General features: G+C 33.9%; 1 protein-coding gene across 1 annotated transcript; it reads right to left on the minus strand.

Annotated features, from left to right (window-relative positions):
• Nucleotides 1-3,850: 3,850 nt before the first annotated feature.
• On the minus strand, nt 3,851-9,986 carry LOC128222918 (uncharacterized). The gene is made up of 4 exons (XM_052932095.1): nt 9,845-9,986; nt 6,025-6,171; nt 4,468-4,596; nt 3,851-3,956 (listed from the first exon to the last, which is right to left on the minus strand). The coding sequence occupies exons 1-4, from the start codon at nt 9,891-9,893 to the stop codon at nt 3,937-3,939; spliced, it is 345 nt and encodes a 114-aa protein (XP_052788055.1). The 5' UTR covers nt 9,894-9,986; the 3' UTR covers nt 3,851-3,936.
• Between the last annotated feature and the right edge of the window lie 8,547 nt (nt 9,987-18,533).

Raw genomic sequence — 18,533 nt, forward strand, 5'->3', positions numbered from 1 at the left:
TGCACACTGTAACTATAACAATCCTCAATTGTTATTTAAATTCTTGTTTTCAATACAATCATATAATCCATTATCAACAATGCGAATATGATTTAGAAATCGTTTTTAGAAGAGAAATGGAAAAGTTCATTCCCTCATATCATTAGTCCGGAGTATCGGTACTGTGAATGTCGAGCTTTAATGAAAATGGATTACTTTTTATAAAACGATTTGATTTCGTAACATCCCACTCAACCACTGCTTTAAAACGTATTTTCATGATCTTCGTGGTAAAATAGTATCAGACTGATACTGTTTGCATTCATTTTGTGCTGTATTGCAAGACGGTCGTGCATCAAGAGCTCTTAAATTGTTAAAGAGTAATTTTGTAATAAGTATATATATGAATTGCTAGGATAGTATACAAGTGTATCTGGTAGGTAATTTTGCATAACAAATAAATACAAGCAATATTAATAGCCTTTATATCGAAGAATCAATATAGCCGTAATGTCGAGGAATTGTCACAGCCTTGTGGTTTAGGAATTATCATACCCTTGATGGCAAGAAATTGTCATCACTTGATGTCGAGGAATTGTCATAGCCTTGATGTCGAGGTATTGTCATAACCTGGATGTCGAGGTATTGTCATACCCTTGATGGCAAGAAATTGTCATCCCTTGATGTCGAGGAATTGTCATAGCCTTGATGTCGAGGAATTGTCATAACCTGGATGTCGAGGTATTGTCATAGCCTTGATGTCGAGGAATTGTCATAGCCTTGATGTCGAGGAATTGTCATAGCCTTGATGTCGAGGAATTGTCATAACCTGGATGTCGAGGAATTGTCATCCCTTGATGTCGAGGAATTGTCATAACCTGGATGTCGAGGTATTGTCATAGCCTTGATGTCGAGAAATTGTCATAACCTGGATGTCGAGGTATTGTCATAGCCTTGATGTCGAGGAATTGTCATAGCCTTGATGTCGAGGAATTGTCATAGCCTTGATGTCGAGGAATTGTCATAGCCTTGATGTCGAGGTATTGTCATAACCTGGATGTCGAGGAATTGTCATAGCCTTGATGTCGAGGAATTGTCATAACCTGGATGTCGAGGTATTGTCATAGCCTTGATGTCGAGGAATTGTCATAACCTGGATGTCGAGATATTGTCATCCCTTGATGTCGAGGAATTGTCATAACCTGGATGTCGAGGAATTGTCATAGCCTTGATGTCGAGGAATTATCATAGCCTTGATGTCGAGGTATTGTCATTGCCTTGATGTCGAGGAATTGTCATAGCCTTGATGTCGAGGAATTGTCAAAGCCTTGATGTCGAGGAATTGTCATAGCCTTGATGTCGAGGAATTGTCAAAGCCTTGATGTCGAGGAATTGTCATAGCCTTGATGTCGAGGAATTGTCATAGCCTTGATGTAGAGGTATTGTCATTGCCTTGATGTCGAGGAATTGTCATAGCCTTGATGTCGAGGAATTGTCATAGCCTTGATGTCGAGGTATTGTCATAGCCTTGATGTCGATGAATTGTCAAAGCCTTGATGTCGAGGAATTGTCATAGCCTTGATGTCGAGGAATTGTCATAGCCTTGATGTCGAGGTATTGTCATTGCCTTGTTGTTGATGAAATACCACAGCCTTGATATCGAGGAATTTTCATGGCCGTGATGTCGAGGAATTGTCACAGCCTTGTGGTTTAGGTATTATCATACCCTTGATGGCGAGAAGTTTTCATCCCTTGATGTAGAGGAATTGTCACAGACTTGTGGTTTGGGTATTATCATGCTATTGATGTCGAAGAATTGTCATCCCTTGATGTCGAGGAATTGTCATAGCCTTGATGTCGAGGTATTGTCATAGCCTTGAAGTGGAGGTATTGTCATAGCCTTGTGGTTGATGAAATACCACAGCCTTGATGTCGAGGAATTATCAAATTATTGTAATCGAGAAATTGTCGTAGCCTTTTCATAGCTTGATGTCGAGGAATTATCAGAGCCTTGATTTATAGGAATTGTAATTGCATTGAGGAATTGCGTAGCCTTAATGTCGAGGAATCGCCATAGTTTTTATGTCGAGGAATTGTCTAAGCTTTGATATCGAGGATTAAATATTTGTATGAGTAAGAAAACAGTAGCAGCATTATTTCTTTTCAAAAAAGAGACGTTACTGAAAATTACTTTAGCTGTATGTGTTAGGTGAACATCAGTTTTAACTTAAGTTGTTTAGCGGATACCATGTTTCTATTTCAAGTTATTATATTAACATTTGTACTTCATTTTCTGAACGATAAAATTTGAGTTCATTTTGCATGAACCGGTCGACCTTTCGTGACCATTGTAGGCGGAGTTTTGCAAGAAAGCAACGCCAGATTGGGCGCAGGTAAATCACAAGAATATTACAACCGAAATTATTATTACCACCGTATTCATTACAGTAACTACCAAATGATTGAAAAGAATATTGAATTATTTATTTTTTCTGCAAATTATTTTTGGGCTATTTATTGTGATAAAAGACTTGTTCTCGAACTCTTTTAGGTCAAACAAAAATAAACAAATAAAAAGGGAAAATTTAAATATAAGTATTGATTCTTTGTTTGGTGCGTTCATGCAGTATGAACGCTCGGCCTCGATTTTGCAAATTTTCCAAGAAGCCCTAGCGTGCTTCATCGATTTGAAAAATCGCGGCCGAGCGATCATACTGCATGAACGTACAAAAATAAGAATCAATCCTTAAGTGACATAGGCCTTAACCCCATCCCTCAAGGGGTATCCCAAGCAAGATCTTCACATAAGCTACATACACGTCATTTTGAATTACAGTCTATCAATACCACCTTAAGGTATTGGGCAAAACCCAATGTGACCCGCCCGCACGCCCCTCCGCCCACTCAACGACATCTAATAAACATGGTTAATGATCTCATTACAGTATTGGCTCCGTTAGAAAACCTTTGAAAAGGAAGAAAATCATATAAAGTCCCTTTATTTGGTAAATGCGCTTGTATCAAATGTGGAAACAATCTATTATATATACATGTGTGTCGCTGGAACACAATCAATATTTCTTGCAGAGTGCTCCTGAATCTGTTACTAACTGTGGGAAAAGGTTCAAAAGAACTTAATATATCCTAGCACCATCTCTGCCAACTGTATCGCTGAATCATGTTTTTAAATTCCTTTCCATTTTTTAAAAAATGGTATCCTGACATTATAATTTTTTTACATTTTGGTCTTCTGATTGCTGTAAATATTGCATTTCTCCGTCACTTTTGAAGAAACTTTAAATATTAAATAATCATTCCGCTACAATAGATAAATAAGATATTGACAACTACAGGGATAATCCCAATATCAATTTTGTTAATCATAAATATGGTTCAGAAGCACATGTTTAGGTCCAAAACATACGATGACACACTTTAGGAATTGTTGTATTAATTAGTTGTAAAATTCGTTAATAGTTCAATCGTGGTTTTGCTTTATATAATTATGTGCTTCTAATTGGTTACATTTGTATGTTTGGCGGATTAGCAGTTTCAAATATTTTGGCACACGGCACTTTTCTTTACATACATTCACGATCATTAAATGAAACAAATCATCATCAGAAATCTTTTAATAGCATATGCATTTGCTGATTCATAGTTGAGTTTTCATTTTATTGTTTTAATTGTAATGATAAATTTTTGTTTGTAGGATGTATTTTATATGGTTTAAACTTGCGGGTTTTCTGAAAAGCATTTCAGAATTGAGATATATTTAACATTATATTACTATTTTCACATGCAGTTTTATACATGTCATATCGAGAAAGTTTATATATAGGTTTTGATTGCAAAACAAAATAAGTCATAATCGGAGATTTTGGTTATTTATTAAAATATCAAAAACAAAAGAAATAATAACAAAATATTGCGCAAAGCTTCTTTCTGGCAAATTCTCTAGTAACGGTTCCTCGGTCCTGTAATTAAAAATGTATACATTACTATGATTCTATTCAATAAGACAACAGAAGGTACAGGGTCTGGCCCGGGAAGTCAAACTAGCGATAAGGTTTTCATGAGTAAGACACGAGTGTGAGTAGTTATCTGAACATGCAACATTTGACAAACAACTATTTATATAAACGTCATAAGCAATATTCACAACATCCTAGACATTAAAAAAAATGAAATCCATTCATGAAATTTTCGACATCTACAAGATTCATGACATTCACAATATGCACGAATCATGAAAGTTGTTATTGTCAATAATGTTGTGACTATTTCATTTTTCGATTGACAAGAATTTGCAGATAAAATACACATCGAATGTCGCTTATGTCGTTAAGACTTTTATTTGAATGTGAAATATTTTATTATGTATGTACAGCTTAAATATAGCTTAGGATAATATTAAATGCAAGCTAAGATAAGGTCTTCTTTTAAAGTAATCATTAGTTCAGTATGGTGTTCACACAGTCAACTTACCGTTAATGCAGCATTTCCCGAATCCATCGTGTGCAATCGGACCTGTGCAACTACATGTTGTTCCTCGTGGACATCTAAGACCCTGGAAGCCACCACATCTCCCGCGCTGACCATTCGCACATCGACAGCCTATGAAGACATAACAACTGTATGGAAAAAAATATCAAATGACGATGGGACCGTTAGTGGGAATGCAATTTAATAACATTCCTATATTTAACATACACTCCATTTGGGGATCTGAGTTTGAGTCGGAGGGGGTCATTTTCTGTTGGCATATCTATGCTTGTTTTGTAACTGCAATGGAATTTGCTAAAGACCTTTTCATGTCAATTATTTCTTAAATATTTGTTTTGAAACGACACTTTGTTTAGTCATTTTGTGTACTATTTACAAAATATGTAACGTTTATATGAAATGAACACAGACTTTAGTTGTTAATACATTCTTATCGACGGAGCAGTTTTGGAAATATATTTTTCAAAATATGTGTCAATAGGTCGGAGTCGGATCTTCTTGCTAGTAAGAACGAGCTTGTCAGATGTATAGGGTACGTTCCCTGACAAAATGATTAACACCATACATTTCAGCGATAGCCGAACCACAACTGACAGCTTATCGACGCGTAAGGATCTTTTAAAGGGATCAGCCCAGAACAAAGTGTGTTTGAAGGGTTTTTAAGTTTTAAACATAAAGTTTAATGTTGTTATTGAGAACACAATATTAAGCGATCGAAATATATAGATAATATTATTAGGTGTATTTGAGGGGATTTAAGGTGTAAAAACCCAAACGTACGTCAAGAGTCAAGAGTAGTTGAAGCCTTAATTGGCGAAGAGCTTGACATTATCTAAACAGTTATTATGTGCAGTTAAAATGACAGTTTCCGTGTTAAGAATTTTTCATAATTATTCCGAACCAGCAGGTTAACTAAAATCTATATTTTCAAATATCTTTCTTTGTTAGAAAAAAATGTCTAAAAAAATTAACGAGTCTATTAAAAGAAACACAACTTATATAATCTCAACAATGCATTGACTTTAACGCTTGCCAATTTGTTTCTTTGCAAATGGGAGCATATTTTTAGTTAATGATAGACGGACAAAGAAAAATAAAATGTTTACAAGTAAAAAGAGACAGATACAAAGAATTAAAATAGCAAAATCGGTTTGAATGAGAATGTTTATTGACAGCAATGGATTGCTTCACTCTGCCTTTGTCAGGTAAGCCTTGCGACCGGCACCTGAGTACAACTTTTCACTAATACTACAATGGAGAATACAGGGAAAGGAAATGGAGCCTAAAAATATCAAAAGCTCATTTTTATCGGAGCCAAGGCCTAACAGACACTCAGCAAGAAACACACATTATCTATAAAAGAGAGATATTGTATTTATCATAATATCTGTTTTAATAAACGCTCATTTCACTGAAACGATTGATACAACATGCACTGTGCAACACTGCTTTTAAGACGCTAGCTATAGTGACAGAACAGGGAGACTAAGTCCGAAGCACAATGATAGTCTCATTCTGACAATAACAACAGGGAAATACCTCCTCCTGGATTAGACAATCTGCAGCAAACACCGTACGTTCCTGATACACGGCGACACACGCTGTTAGGAGGACACTGCTGATTGGTGAAGCCAAAACAGGTGCCCGCCGTGCCGTGACGACATATGCTTCTACCCGCCGATTGCCCTGAAACGAACAAAGGTAACATTTTTCTTCCAAATATTAATGTATGACAACGATCACGGTTACTATTTAGTTTGCTATGTTTCTTCAAAAGAAATATCTGGAAGGATAATTGAGTAAAAAAGATTTAAAACTAGTGCTTTATGTCAAAATTCGATAATAATTACATCGAAGGACTGATCACGGTTGTCTCGCTTTAATTCAAAGTGTTCATCATCAGTAGTACTAGGTTCATCAGTGTAAAGGCAACTACTAGGAACGGCTTAAACAATATAATATTTTCAAGAATCATTCAAATTATTCATTAATCACGAAGGACAAGAGTTACAGCTACCAGTGGAGAAAATACACCTCTGCGAACCGTATTCTTGTTTTCAAGAGATCAGTGATATGTTCTCGCAAAATAAGCTCAACAAGGAGCAGTAGTTGCTTTGCGAAAGATCAAATATAGCATCAGGTTAAAGCATAACTTTAATAGCATTAACAAATATTACGAGAAACACAGAAGCAATGCCAGGCAATACGACGAGTACATGCTACGTATGTACCCCTTTGTGATAAATTAGTATTATTAAACTGATATCTTAAACATTTTGACAAGATAACACATTCTTAGCTTTGACTACGCTAGGCCAGTATTTATTCCATGTTTTCTGCGTATATCACTTTAAGTGGAACAATACAGAAGAAGGTGAAATTCTGACTCATTAGTAGTTTGTATTTAACTTCGCATTTAAATGTTTTATATCATTCAATTTTGTGCTGAAAAGCTTAGGTTCATATTTGAATAATCTTTTACAATGATAAAATATATTTTTAAACCTCATTTCACCTGCCCATGTTCAATTCTTGTATTTACACAACATTATGCGTAATAATATTATTATCAGTAGAAATTAAGTTTGAATCATTGTAAGGAACATAACGATTCAAGTAAGATCAATAGGGCAATGGTCTTATAACTCAGTTTTGCCTTCAACTTCTAAACAGGTAAATAAATTGTTATTTACTTTGACTTAATTAACAACATTAGAAGCTCAAGTATTTCAAATCAAGTTATAACTTGTAAATGTCCTGGCTTCAATCTTCTGTTGACGATAATAAATCCTATTTTAATTACAAATGATCATTATTTTCAGCCAAAACGATAAGCCTGGTAATCGAAAGAAGATCGTGACGGTAGTACGTCAAGCGAAACATCGTACCCCGGCATAACAACATATTGATTAAGACTGATTTTAAATTAAACACTTGATAGTTAAGCTACCTTTAATTCAGATTACTTGTTAACATTATATCACTTAACTAATTTTAACGGTTAATTTCAACAGCAAGTTGTTTATAGAATGTGAAGTCCTGTGTAAAAAACTTTAGCAGTATGTCATTTTCTGAATATTTCGATATTACACTTGGTGTAAAACAGGGGGAACCTCTTTCCCCACTTTTATTTATTTTGTTTATAAATGACGTAAAGGACTCACTTAATTTTACAGATATGACTGAGCAAGATTTAAATTTGCTGTAAATCTTTATTCTGTTATTCGCCGAAGATATTGCTCTCTTCACAACGAACCCTGTTAGCTTACAACACCAATTAGACTCTGTTTATGAGTATTCGTGTAAATGGGGACTGAAAGTTAACACTAATAAAACTAAAATATGCATATTTGAAAGTAGGAAAACTGTTAACAATTTTAGATGGTGTATTAACAATGAAGCTATTGAGGGTGTTGATAATTTTTGTTACCTGGGAATTAATTTTACTCATACTGGTAACATGCGCAATACCGTCACAATGATACGTGAACAGGCTCTAAAGGCATATACTCATTTACTCTCTATATTTAGTAGGGTATCACTTGATGTTAAAACAAAACTTTCTTTGTTTGATTCTCTTTTTGTACCAATATTATTGTATGGTTCCGAAGTATGGGGTATATACGATTTTAAAGAGATAGACGTACTACATATGAAATTCTGTAAGAAAGTACTTGGTGTTAAATCACAAACATCTAATATTGCAGTTTTAGGGGAACTTGGACGGTTTCCCTTATCATTATTATGTAAGGAACGAGCTTTAAAGTACTGGCTTAAAATAATGAAAACTCCAGATTCGCTTATGCATATAGTCCTTCTTAAACAAAGAGTATCATCGGTATACATAACCCCCGTAATAATACTGTATGGCAAGCCTCATTAGTTAAATATATATATATAGTCTTGGTCTTGGTAATATTGTTAACGTTTTCAATCTTGAAAACACTGCTTACTATCTTCATATATTAACTCAACGAATAAGAGATCAGTATGTTCAGATATGGCATGAGGCTTTATCAAATCAAACAAAAATGCATTATTATTGTATGTTCAAAACGGAGTTTGTATGCGAAGAGTATCTCATTTTCATTAAGAGTGATAAATATAGAAAAGAATTGTCTAAATTCAGACTCTCTGCCCACTGTTTAGAGATTGAAACTGGTAGATATACAAATAGCGTTAGGGAAAATAGAACTTGTAAGCTATGTACTCAGAACACTGTTGAATCAGAATACCATTTTATGTTATGCTGTAAGTTTTATGAACATCTTAAAAATAAATATTGTATCAAATCAACCTGGCCAACACTGGCAAAATTCAAGTACCTTATGGGTAGTAAAAATAAGAAAACTGTTAACAACATCGCGAAATGTGTGTACCATGCTATGAAACTTAGAGAAGATAGATTAAAAACTTTAGCTGCTTCTTAGAAAGAATCATCTGTACAGTCAACATATTTGTTTTAATATATATACTGTGTTTTCATTGATATTTCATATACAGTACGTATAGACTAATTTACTAAGCATAGTAGCACATAATATATACTTTACACTTGTAACTTTCACAGTTTACAGTATCATTATCATAATTTAGTATTATATTCATTTAACATATTTTATTATATGTACATATGTGTTTGTCTTTGCCATAAAATGCTTGTTTTGTAAATGGCCAAAGGCAAATTATGTCGATTGCCAATAAACTTTGAAACTTTGAATAGAAATCATGTTGATATGAAAGAGGGATTTCGTTTGTATGTACGTTTGAATAACTTGGTGGTTTATAATAGGAATACGCATATTTATCATTATTGGTCCCAAAGAAAGCGTTTTTTGTCTTAAGCATAAAATACATTTGTTATTTAGCGTCAAGTTCGAATATGATTTCTTTGTAACAAATAAAAAACCCACCGGTATTATGTTTTGCTTTCCGGAGGAATTGACTTTGGTATTTTTAGAAATTCAATTAATACAGTTATAAACATATATGATGGTATTTGTTTTATTTTAATATAAAATGCTAAACAGTTTTACATTTCTTTGGAAAATAAGTTTGTTTATAAGTTCGAACGGACTCTTCAAAAAATACGAGGAAGGTCAGTTTTAATTGTATTTGTTGCCCTCACTTGGGCAAGTACACAGATAAAACAGTGGCCGAATTATATATGATCACTTTAAATTTAAATGAATTCTACACTTCATCCCAAGCTGTGATAACCTTAGTTTTAAGACCTGTTTCTTTTTCCTCGGTCAAATATATACAAAAAGTACTTAAACCTCTGCCTATTTTGAAGCGTTTCTTTCAAATGCGAGTCCCTAAAAAAATCTGTTTAGAAAAACAACAACGCCAGACTTACCTTCAATAATAACAGCCAAACACAATAGACAGACAATCGCCAATTTCATGTTTGAAAACTAGTTGTGAACGTACTACAAATGATTATGTTTAATCGCTTTTATATAGCTCAATACTTACCGCATCCGCAATCGTTGTTACGTTTCTAACATTTTATAATCAATCATGGTGACCGTAAAATTTGACAATTAAGCATTAAATTTACAAACGTTAAATGTAATTGACGTCAACAACCACAAAATATAAGTGCATCAATTATCTAACCTTTTTGTTTAAACGCATTTGTCATTTTAATAATTTTATATAATAATGATGATATGGTTTAATAATGATAACTAAACATAAATATTTTGCTCTTTTAGCACAAACAGCATTGTAAGTGTTCACTGTTTGACAGTATAGGTTTTTGTATGCAAAACGAAACACTTTCTGCAAAAAAAACATCTTTATATTTATATTCGGTATCATTTATAGTTTAACTGTTCCTCTTTAAAAAAAAATAGAAGTAATATACGGATTTCGTTCTTGGCATTTAAAAAAAGAAAAGAAAGTCACAAGACCAGACAAATGAAGAATTCAAAATGACGGGCGGTTTCGCTTATTTGTATGGCAAATTTTAATGAGAATGAAACCTGAAGAGTTATTTTTGAATATATTTTCCAAAATATTATTGTAACATTTCTAACAAGATGTGTGGCTAAGATTTATTTTGTATTTTCATTAGCTCTCTTCTTGAACAAATCATTTCATTTTAGCGCCTTTGTCGCTGTTATGAAAAATCTTAAACCTGTGTACATTACAGATGGCAACAATTTCTTGGCAAGTATTTCCTTAACTTGTTTTAACTTAAAAATGACTAAAGTTCAATTCGCAAGAATAAATATTCCATAAAAGCAAATAACTAGAACATTATCTATTTGTTCAATTGATAGGTGAACACACAATATTGCCTGGGCTTCAACTTCAAAAGATGTTCACACTTTCATACACCACAAAAACCACATTAAAATGTCATTAATTCAATGACGTTGTCGCTGATGAAATCTCAATTTGTTTTTCTTATTTTAATTGGAAAAATACTTTATGACTGCTAAATCCGGGAAAAACAATCGAATAAATCTTTCATTTGTTTTTGTTATATTGTTTCCTCAACTTTATTTTCAAATGCTGGCTTAAGTTCAATCTACACTCATAGTTAGCATATAACAATCGTAGAGAAGATGACTATAAGTAAATGGGACATGCCTCTGACTTACACAGTTGAATCGAAACTTTTTAAACTTTCTCTAGTCTACTGTCCAGGTTTCGTTCATTTTATCACATTTATGTACACTCAATAGATTTGAGAACACAACAAGTTAAACGAGAGTTTTTCTGATAAAATGCTACAATTTAAATATAAAGCACATATGAAACATCCGTGTCTTACACAAATCATGACTTCATTACTAAAGCACAATCGACCGTTTAGTGGTGTAGGGAGAAAACGGTGAATTTCAGGTGCGTTCGATGCACTTTTACCATGCGGTCGGTTTGATTTAACTTTTATATCAATGCATGTTTACAAGTGAGAAAATCCTAATAAAATAGATATGAATAATTTTAATGTACGTGATGCCGAGATAAAATATTGAAATCCGAAGCAAAAGTTAGGGACTTTTCCGAGGTTGATTTTCACAAAATGTTTTTGCTAGATGTTTCAATGTCAACCGTTAGACTATATCTTGCTTTGTTAAACTGTACCACGCTCCCGGCTCCGTTTCGGAACATGTACAACAGGGAGTAATGCTTGCAACGACGACACGTCAAGACGTTTATATCTGTCAACGACATCTCCGCAATCGGTTATTCACATCAACGTCCACAGCAAAACATTGCCATCAGTTCGTGGGTCGACCAATTAGTCGTACCATAGTGGCGAAACATTTGCGGGATTACGGGATACATCGTATCTGTTTTAAATGTTCAATATCGACCCGCCAGACTAAGATGGACACTTAAAAACGCACGAAACATGTTGTGTTTTCGGACAGGTCCAGATTCAATTTATTGAACGCCGCCGGCAGGACAAAATTATTCCGTTGGCGTTGCGAACGTTACGCCATTACATGCATAACGGAACACGAACGTTATGGTAGTTGCGGCGTGAGGGTTTGTGTCAAGTGAGACATTTAGTCAGTGCTAGTAAGTTGCGGTGGGAATTCGAACACCAATCGGTTTATATCCAAGATTCATACACCAATGGTATTGTCCATGTTCCAAGGACGTAATGGATTGATGCTCAAGCAGGATAACTCATCCCTCAGGCCTAAAAACAAATATGTCTGTTTCGGATAACCCGACCCTACCTATAAAAATGTGCCGACCCTAACTATTTTTTCCGTTTATGAGCAAAAAAAATATTCGTTAGCGAATAGAGAGTTACGAAGGGCGGATAAATGCATATTTTAATCAGAATTATTGTTTATATGATAAAACAAAGTCAGGCAATGACAGTAATGTAGGAAAGACTGCCATGTGTAAGAAAACACTCTGAACTAACGACAGATTTTGAAAAAATAAAAATGAAATAAAAAAAAATCCCGACCTACCCTACCTAGAAATTTTAGGAAGGTTACCCTAAACAAACATTTTTTGGGCCTCATAGGACAAATGTTACTAACAACTCCCTTAACACGATGAAAATTCTGTCGTAGACTGGCCGTCATTAGTTCCGGACCTAAACGCTATAATGCAGCAGCTAGTTAAATTAAGGGTTTCATATTATCTTCCGACCAGACAATCGGCACATTGGATCGGAATTGGTAGAAAATAAATTCAAAATTCAAAGGTAAGAGTGTATGTCCGTCCATGGAGGGAGGTCGAAGGTTAGAGCGACATCAAACGATATCTATTTGTACATGAAACAGAACTACGAATTGAAAATCACATGAACCCACTAATTCTGCACATTGACTTGATGTGCACACAATTGTGTCAAGTAACTTCAAAATCCTTGATATTTGCCCTCTATGTGTGATCATGAACTTTAAGGATATATTGCTCGAACATGCACCCTTAAACATGGACACGATGTGGTTAACGAGTTCGCCGAGCTAGTTTGATATGAGAAATTATGAGGCGGACACGAACTAATGAATATCTGACCCTTACTTGTATAAGTTTTAATGTTTGTTTTTGTTAAAAAAATATCGCATTCTTGAACAGCGTCTTGTCCATATCTTAAAGCCCATCTAGCTAACAATATAAAACAAACAAATCACAAACGACAAACAAGTCTTTGTGGTAACGTAAGCGACATGTGCTCTGGTTGAGTGTTTACGGACTTAAGAAGGGCCTACCGCAGTGTAAAAGTCATGCGAAGGACCAACATTTCAAATGTTCGCATTTCTTTTTATTTAGTTTCAGATTCAATATGTAGCAGTTGAATGACAACAAGTATTTCTTTATGCGCACATAAACTTTGTGAGTACTGCAGTGATCGAAATGCATATAGGGTAACCTTTCATCTATATTTAGCTCTGACCTTATTACGAATCGTAAGTATTATAAAATGGAGAAAAATAACACAGAAGCTCACAAAATCAATAGAGTGGACAAGCCGAGTTCCGATAAACGTCCGGACCACAGTTGGACATTCCACTTGTGTCAAATCGTGAGGTTGAATTGACGGGAAAACAAGCTCCAAGTTAGAATAAAATTGAAGGGCGTGTATAATTTTATGATGCAAATAAGTGGACAATTGAGCCCTTTAGGAACCAATTTTCCCAGATGACAATATTCACAGGAGGGAGAAATATGATCACATTAGGATTACATTTGTCACATATTTCGTACACATATTTCAAAGGTTCTATGAGATTTGTGCTTAAAACCGATGTTGGATGCACCAAGAAATAGTTTTCCAATATCAATATCAACATAGAGCATTAACACATTGTTCACATTTTGGTATTTGTACTGGGTGAGTACCTAAATCGAAACACTTTCGGTACTATTTTTGAAATATTTTTGGTAAGACTTGCACCACAACTACAAAATTTTCCATGAGCATACTAGAGTTCAAGACCAATTGGTTGATATAAATGGTATTTTTCAAGATACATCCGCTCTGCATGAAAAGTACCTTATTAACCGCACAGTCAAGGACTGCCATTTCTGTCCTCGGAGTACCTAAATATGGAACAGTTTTAACTAGTTATTTATTTTATCTATCCTTTTATAATTATTGCTACATGTTTTGTTTCAGTAAATTAATAATTTATTATATTCCCAGCTTGTTTTTTTGTCATTTTTGTCAGTAAAATTTGACGATTTAAGTATAAAAATACAGCCTGTAAGAGTATTCTGTGATTGTGGCAAGCATGAAGTTATTCCCCCGCGTGCCATGTATTGACATTTGAACATGAACAACTTTGAATGATAGCAGCATTTGAAATACTTACCGGAGTATCATGTTCTTTGGAACTTGTATCTAATGCAAACGTATATATGGATTAAAATCGTAAATAAACTGATCACGATCGGAAAAACGCTTTTATAATGGGTGTTCCATATTTAGGTACTGATCCGATTAAGGTACACACCCAGTATCAATTATTAATTTAAAAATATGTTTTTACTGCAGTATAAATACTTTCTTCGGGTCGTTGTAAGCATTTTGGTGTTGCTGATCAAAGAGATGTCATAATAACTTCTATTTTTGAGCTAACCGCTCTTAGAAATGTCAGACTCCTTTTCAAATTGTGAATGCTTTCGAAAAATGTCCATTAAAGCCCAAAGTTAACGTTTGCAGAATAGCGAATATAAAAGTGTGATCAATACTATAAAATGCCTTTTGAAAGTCGGCAAACTATAATAGATCATGCATAATTATTGTGTTAGGATATAGCATGCTCTTCATGATATGTGGAACAGTTTCGCCAAATTCTATTTAATTTTGTTTCTTTGCTATTTTATAATCATTATTTAATAAACTAATTGATCTCCAGTAAGAACGATTTTTGAAAATATTGCTAGATACAGGGAAAATTTACCATGTTTTTGAAGAGGTGTAAATATACCCATTCGAAAGGAATAGTTTAAGGAGTCAATATGTCGTTACAAAATATTTTATAGAATTTCGTAGTCAGACTTTTCTATGTTTTCCGTCAATAGCATTTCAACAAACTTACTCAGGTTCTGAAATTCAGTAAAAATATTAATAACTTATACACTGAGCAAAATCTTGAAAAACTGTGTCATAATAACGTGAACATTACGTGTATGTGATATCGTGATTACATTTATAAATCCATGTTTAAAACTTATACAACTCATTTGTCAATGGAGTTACCTTTACTAACACTATTCGAGTTTATTCCTTATATGATTGTTAAGCGTTCTCAGTATTCACGACAAGCATTCTAATTAACATGTAGGTTTATATTTGGAATTTTATCATCGTACATCTGGCTTTATGCAGTAAGGGGCTTTATTAAGCTTAATTTTGTTACTTAAAAAATTCAAACAATTTTGTCCTGTCTATCAAGCATGTTCTTACTCTTGTTGTTATCAATAATATTAGGTATAGTTCATTATATGGCTTAAGACATACCTGTTCTGAGCAGAAACTCCGTGGCACGCTGTTTTGATTCTTCAAATTAAAAATTGACTTGTATCGAGATTTCATTAATGGATGGCACATTTTGTTTAAATTTTAGTTCAGTGTTTTAGAATGTTTATGCAAAGGGAAGTTCTTTTATAAGAATAATTGTTTTTATTTATTCACAAAATTGAATCATTCTCCGTTACATTTGTTTTTATAAACCATACACACTCTTTCTTGAAATGACTACTGAAATCAAAAGGTTGATAAAATGTATAAATATGTGTTAGTTTTTGCAGTGTATCATCTGGCAAACATTTCAACGTCATAATTACATTTTCATTTATTTAGTATGTGAAACTATGTTTTATGTAAAGATATCATGCTTTTCCGTTACACAAATCCATACAATCCTATCCAACATTCAATGCATTTAATATATTCTGTTAACCTTGTAGTTATCAGATTATACTTTTTTGTAGACGTTGTAATATATACCAAGCAAGTTAGGTAAATATTTTTCGTGGTTGATCACACCCCTCCAATCAGCTACTGTCTTTGTTCAGTTCAACCAATTATTTGGGCTTGGATCTGAATATGTAAAGGACCAATAAAGGATTATTGTGATACTTTACTTTACTTTCGTTTGTACCGTTTTATTTTCCGCTTGACAAAAACTGGAAAGTTAAATGTGTTTTACTACAATTGTTTACTGCCCGAGTCTATCGTTAATCAACTGTATTTTGGTTCCTAAATAACCTATATTACTTTAAGCTATTCATCGCCAAACGTACCCAGTAACAGAACTTCAAATTGTTTTATGACACAACTTTTAAGAAATATAAATAAGAAAACGGATTGAGATAAATCCTTTTTAATATATTTTTGTGAATCAATCCTGTTTGAAGCAATCCTGAATGCGTACAAGATGATATCAATACAGCACTTTATAAATTACAGTTATAATGTCGAACTCCTCTAAGAATTGTTAGCTGATGTGTATTTAATCTCTATATTTAGTTCGTTTTTTATAAACAATTTTGTTTGAATTTTATTTTTCATGTGATATCTATTGGAAGTGCAATTAATTTAAATTTACCCATGTGGATTACAGTCGTGATATTTGATTGTATGCTTAAATATGGTTGTGATTGAGTGTTTCCTGAAATTTATACTTACGTGATATGCAGCACTTCCCGGCGGATTCTAGAAAAGGCGGGCTCGGTGAGCATTTACAAGTGGTACCACGTGGACATCTCAGGCCAGCAATACCCCCAAAGATACCGCGTTGACCTTGTCGGCAGTCGTACACTGAAATGTTGAGCAATCCGTAGTAATTATGGAATACGTAGTCAATGGTTCTTGTCTTAATTTCTATGAAATATGTTCAAATGGTGCTCCGCAGTACCTCACAGATACCCTAGTGACTGAACCTACACCAATGTATTGTCAATTGGTGGCAACCCTTAATTTAAAGATTTTATTACGGTTATCACATCCTTTTTTCAATCAATCAACTTTTCGACTTTTAAATAGCTGGTTAATTTGAAAATCAAGGACATCGAGGACAAAATTAATAGTTTTGAATTTTACAACAATGCACTTAAGAAAGCTGGACAGCTCTAAGAGCTATTACACTCAAGAAATTGACAGGCTCAAAGACAAGGCATATGATAACGGTCGTTTCAGTCGTGAAGCTAGTAAGAAAGCAAATAATAATGAACAGTACCCCCCAAAAAATAATATCAAAATCATGGACATTAAAGAAGATGGTAATGAGACAGAATCACTTTCGTCAACAATGGTGATTGAGTTTCTCGGGGACCAGGGTATCAAACTTGAGAGACACCAGTTTGTTGCTATCCACCGAATTCCAGGCGGACGTGGGCAAGTAAAAACAGTGCTGATGAAGCTCCGTATCAACAATGACAAGGCCATGGTGATGAGGAAGAGATAGGAAATAAAGACTGCGGGTCATCGCCTAGTTGACGACGTGACCAAGATGTACACGGGTCTGATTAGCAGACTAACCCTCCATTCAGCTATTGACAGTGCCTGGTATTTTAATGGTGCGGTTTACCGACTTACTGGCATGAAGGAAAGAATAAAGTTTGATGTGTATGATTATACTGATGATGTTATTTGAGCTCACAGGGAACGGAAAGTAGTGATATCATAAACTATTTACATTCAATTTGACTGGATGAACCAATTATGTATGCATGGATTTAAAATTGAACCAGTAAATAATTTGCATTTGCATTTTCTTTGAAACCTGTTTTTAACTAATTTCGCTTCAATTTATGTTAAAGTCGTATTTTTCTATTGTTTTTTTTAAAGAGAAACCATGTCTCCTAGTGTTTTTATTTACCCAAGAGCGCCCCCTATAAATCATTGTTAGTATGTACTCATTAGACTGCAACTACATATGAATTTTTACTAGTGATGAAAATAGATCGGCATGGGTCAGTGGTCATGTCATGATACAAAGTATTCATTCGGAGCTCCTCGGCCATTTTTATCAAAAACATCCTCGGATGTATGCCGGTACATCAGTTGAAGTAGTTCGTAAATTTTTGAATTGTATCATAAATGAATTGAAGTGTTTTAGAATTGTATTTATTGATCGAAGTTCAAATTGAGCGTCAGTGAAGTATATTATTGCGAACATAATTAAGATTTAAGAGTTAAGTCATATATTTTAACTGCTAAATAAAATTAATACGCAATCTACTTGCAGCGGACTTAAACGTACCTCTTTTGAGTATGTAAACCGTCCAAATACATCCGATGTTATTTTCAAAAAATGGCCGAGGAGTTCCGAATGACAAAGTATTATGTGCTGGCTTTGTCAATATGATTATATCAATGGGTCATTCACTGTCAATCATAAATGCTTCATTGATCAATAATTCTGGTCATACAGGTAATACTCAATCGTTGCTGTTAAGCTTTACTAATTTGTATTCGGGTATTTTAAGAGAGTTTTACCAATATTGAAATATGATTGTATTAAAATTAGGATTGTGTTTTTTGGAGCAATGGCATTTTTTCTGTCTTTTCTAAATGTTCATTTCCACTTTGCACTTATTTTGCTGTTCTT

This window comes from Mya arenaria, chromosome 17 (genome assembly GCF_026914265.1).
Source record: "Mya arenaria isolate MELC-2E11 chromosome 17, ASM2691426v1".
NCBI lineage: Eukaryota > Metazoa > Mollusca > Bivalvia > Myida > Myidae > Mya > Mya arenaria.

Coding starts and splice junctions, on each gene's coding strand:
- LOC128222918 (XM_052932095.1), bottom strand. CDS start 9,893: ATGAAATTGGCGATTGTCTGTCTATTGTGTTTGGCTGTTATTATTGAA. Junction 4,597..6,024: donor ATTGTCTAATCCAGGAGGAG/GTATTTCCCTGT, acceptor ATGTCTTCATAG/GCTGTCGATGTGCGAATGGT. Junction 3,957..4,467: donor CGGGAAATGCTGCATTAACG/GTAAGTTGACTG, acceptor TTTTAATTACAG/GACCGAGGAACCGTTACTAG.